The sequence below is a fragment of the Limulus polyphemus genome, unplaced genomic scaffold (genome assembly GCF_000517525.1).
Source record: "Limulus polyphemus unplaced genomic scaffold, Limulus_polyphemus-2.1.2 Scaffold7217, whole genome shotgun sequence".
In the NCBI taxonomy this organism is placed as follows: domain Eukaryota; kingdom Metazoa; phylum Arthropoda; class Merostomata; order Xiphosura; family Limulidae; genus Limulus; species Limulus polyphemus.
The window spans coordinates 328-3590 of record NW_013672827.1 but is presented as its reverse complement, the minus strand read 5'-3'; the positions used below and the strand labels follow the sequence as shown (position 1 = coordinate 3590).

Here is a 3263-nt window from a genome sequence, read left to right as displayed (position 1 = left end):
CTTTATCCTTGAGATTACCACACCATCTTTATAAACATTTAGATAATGACTGTTAATTACCCTTGTGGTATGTGCTAGCTTTATCCTTGAGATTACCACACCATCTTTATAAACATTTAGATAATGACTGTTAATTACCCTTGTGGTATGTGCTAGCTTTATCCTTGAGATTACCACACCATCTTTGTAAACATCTAGATAATGATTGTTAATTACCCTTGTGGTATGTGCTAACTTTATCCTTGAGATTACCTCACCATCTTTGTAAATATTTAGATAATGACTGTTAAGTACCCTTGTGGTATGTGCTAGCTTTATCCTTGAGATTACCACACCATCTTTGTAAACATCTTGATATTGATTGTTAAGTACCTTGTGGTATGTGCTAGCTTTATCCTTGAGATTACCACACCATCTTTGTAAACATTTAGATAATGACTGTTGATTACCCTTGTGGTATGTGCTAGTTTTATCCTTGAGATTACAACACCATCTTTGTAAACATCTAGATAATGACTGTTGATTACCCTTGTGGTATGTGCTAGCTTTATCCTTGAGATTATCACACCATCTTTGTAAACATTTAGATAATGACTGTTAAGTACCCTTGTGGTATGTGCTAGCTTTATCCTTGAGATTATCACACCATCTTTGTAAATATTTAGATAATGACTGTTAAGTACCCTTGTGGTATGTGCTAGCTTTATCCTTGAGATTACCACACTATCTTTGTGAACATTTTGATATTGACTGTTAAATACCTTTGTGGTATGTTATCCTTGAGTTATCCTTGAGATTACCTCACCATCTTTGTAAACATCTTGATATTGATCGTTAAGTACCCTTGTGGTATGTGCTAGTTTTATCCTTGAGATTACCACACCATCTTTGTAAACATTTAGATAATGACTGTTGATTACCCTTGTGGTTTGTGCTAGCTTTATCCTTGAGATTACCACACCATCTTTGTGAACATTTTGTTATTGACTGTTAAATACCCTTGTGGTTTGTGCTAGCTTTATCCTTGAGATTACCACACCATCTTTGTGAACATTTTGATATTGACTGTTAAATACCCTTGTGGTATGTGCTAACTTTATCCTTGAGATTATCACACCATCTTTGTGAACATTTTGATATTGACTGTTAAATACCCTTGTGGTATGTGCTAGCTTTATCCTTGAGATTACCACACCATCTTTGTGAACATTTTGATATTGACTGTTAAATACCCTTGTGGTATGTGCTAGCTTTATCCTTGAGATTACCACACCATCTTTGTAAACATTTAGATAATGACTGTTGATTACCCTTGTGGTTTGTGCTAGCTTTATCCTTGAGATTACCACACCATCTTTGTGAACATTTTGTTATTGACTGTTAAATACCCTTGTGGTATGTGCTAACTTTATCCTTGAGATTATCACACCATCTTTGTAAACATTTTGATATTGACTGTTAGATACCCTTGTGATATGTAGGCATACCGTATATTTCCTACCCTCTCAGTTAATATATAAAGTTTTCAAGATTGTTTTACGTATTGTGTGTAGCTGTAATGTGGAATTAATATTTAATATTAACTTCTGATCAGAGCAAGCTACCTACATAGATCAAAACTAAAGATATATATACCTAGTAATGACCATAGCATATTAAATGTGATGTGAATGTTGTCCTAAATCCATAAAATAATTTAACAAAGTGAAATAATCTTTATAATAACAAAAATAAGATAAAATTAATACTCTGTAGCACAACCATTATAGTAAAACAATAAAAATATAAAATATAAATAATAAAAACTAATAATTAAAAGTTGATATATTAAGTATATCAACCAGAGAGCCACTAAGAGTCTCTCACCCTTATAGAACTAGGCCATTTTTGTGGGAATCATTTCTTTGATTTAGAACATACTGTATGGAAAGAGGCAGTGATCATTTCTACCAGTAAATCAGGTGATGCCCCAGGGATATAACATGCCTTGTTCTGAGTGAGAGTGACCATCGGTCACATAGGTAGTAACTGTGACCTGAAAAGAAGAATCACATTCTTTTTAGTATATAATGTTATGTTTCCTAAGTGTGGAACACATTGATTTAATATGATTGCAGATATTGATTTGCTTTCAACATACTGAGAAATTTTCAGCAAGGTGCCAAATAATATACTTACTTTTAACTTTGATTGCGTATGTGTGTGAGTAAAGTTTGTTTCACAGAAAATACACTTACCTTTAACTTTGATTGTGTATGTGTGTGAGTAAAGTTTGGTTCACAGAAAATACACTTACCTTTAACTTTGATTGTGTATGTGTGTGAGTAAAGTTTGGTTCACAGAAAATACACTTACCTTTAACTTTGATTGTGTATGTGTGTGAGTAAAGTTTGGTTCACACAAAATACACTTACCTTTAACTTTGATTGTGTATGTGTGTGAGTAAAGTTTGGTTCACATAAAATACACTTACCTTTAACTTTGATTGTGTATGTGTTTGAATAAAGTTTGTTTCACTGGGCTATATGTTGTACACAGTCTCTTTATTTGTTATAAGAACTCACATTTTATAGGGAGATCAGTGAACCTGATGATACAACATTCATACCTCTATGCTGTTACAAACCTCAGTATTAGAATTGTTAAGATATATTGAAAATGTTCAGGATGTATTTCCTTTAAATAGTTATTTCTTTTTCCCAAAGGAAGAACTGAGAGAGCCAATAGCTAAGTTTATGGCCTTTGTTCACACGTCAGTGAATGATATCAGTGCTTTATATCTAACCAATGAAAGACGCTATAATTATACCACTCCTAAGAGCTTTCTGGAGCAGATCAAGCTGTACGGCAATCTACTGAGGAATAAGAATCAGGAACTTCAATCAAAAATCCAACGTTTGGAGAATGGATTGCAGAAGTTGTTGTCTACATCATCTCAGGTAGATGACATGAAGTAACAACAGTTTATAATAAACTCTAGATTTGTTTGATTAAAATAATTTGGTTTTCTGACATTTTTAAAGCCCTATTAGAAACCATGATGTAGTTAACTGGTGTGATGGTTTTGTGTGAATATACATTTTAAGGTTTCAACTACATATCATTCAGTTCAGAACATTATAAAACATTTTGAGAGTGTAAGCACTTTTCCGATACACACTTTTTACTCTAGTAAGTACTGTTACCATTGAAGTTGTCCAATATTTTCTGATACACTTTCTACTCCAGTAAGTACTGTTACCATTGTAGTTGTCCCATATTTT

General features: G+C 32.9%; 1 protein-coding gene across 1 annotated transcript in view; it reads left to right on the top strand.

Annotated features, from left to right (window-relative positions):
• LOC106474432 (dynein beta chain, ciliary-like) overlaps window positions 1–2953 on the top strand; it is a gene marked incomplete at its 3' end in the record, with an annotated part of 43131 nt that extends 40178 nt beyond the window's left edge. The window contains exon 19 of the mRNA XM_022402740.1: window positions 2706–2953. Within this exon, the coding sequence (XP_022258448.1) occupies window positions 2706–2953 (248 nt within the window). The remainder of the gene's footprint in view (window positions 1–2705) is intronic.
• Between the last annotated feature and the right edge of the window lie 310 nt (window positions 2954–3263).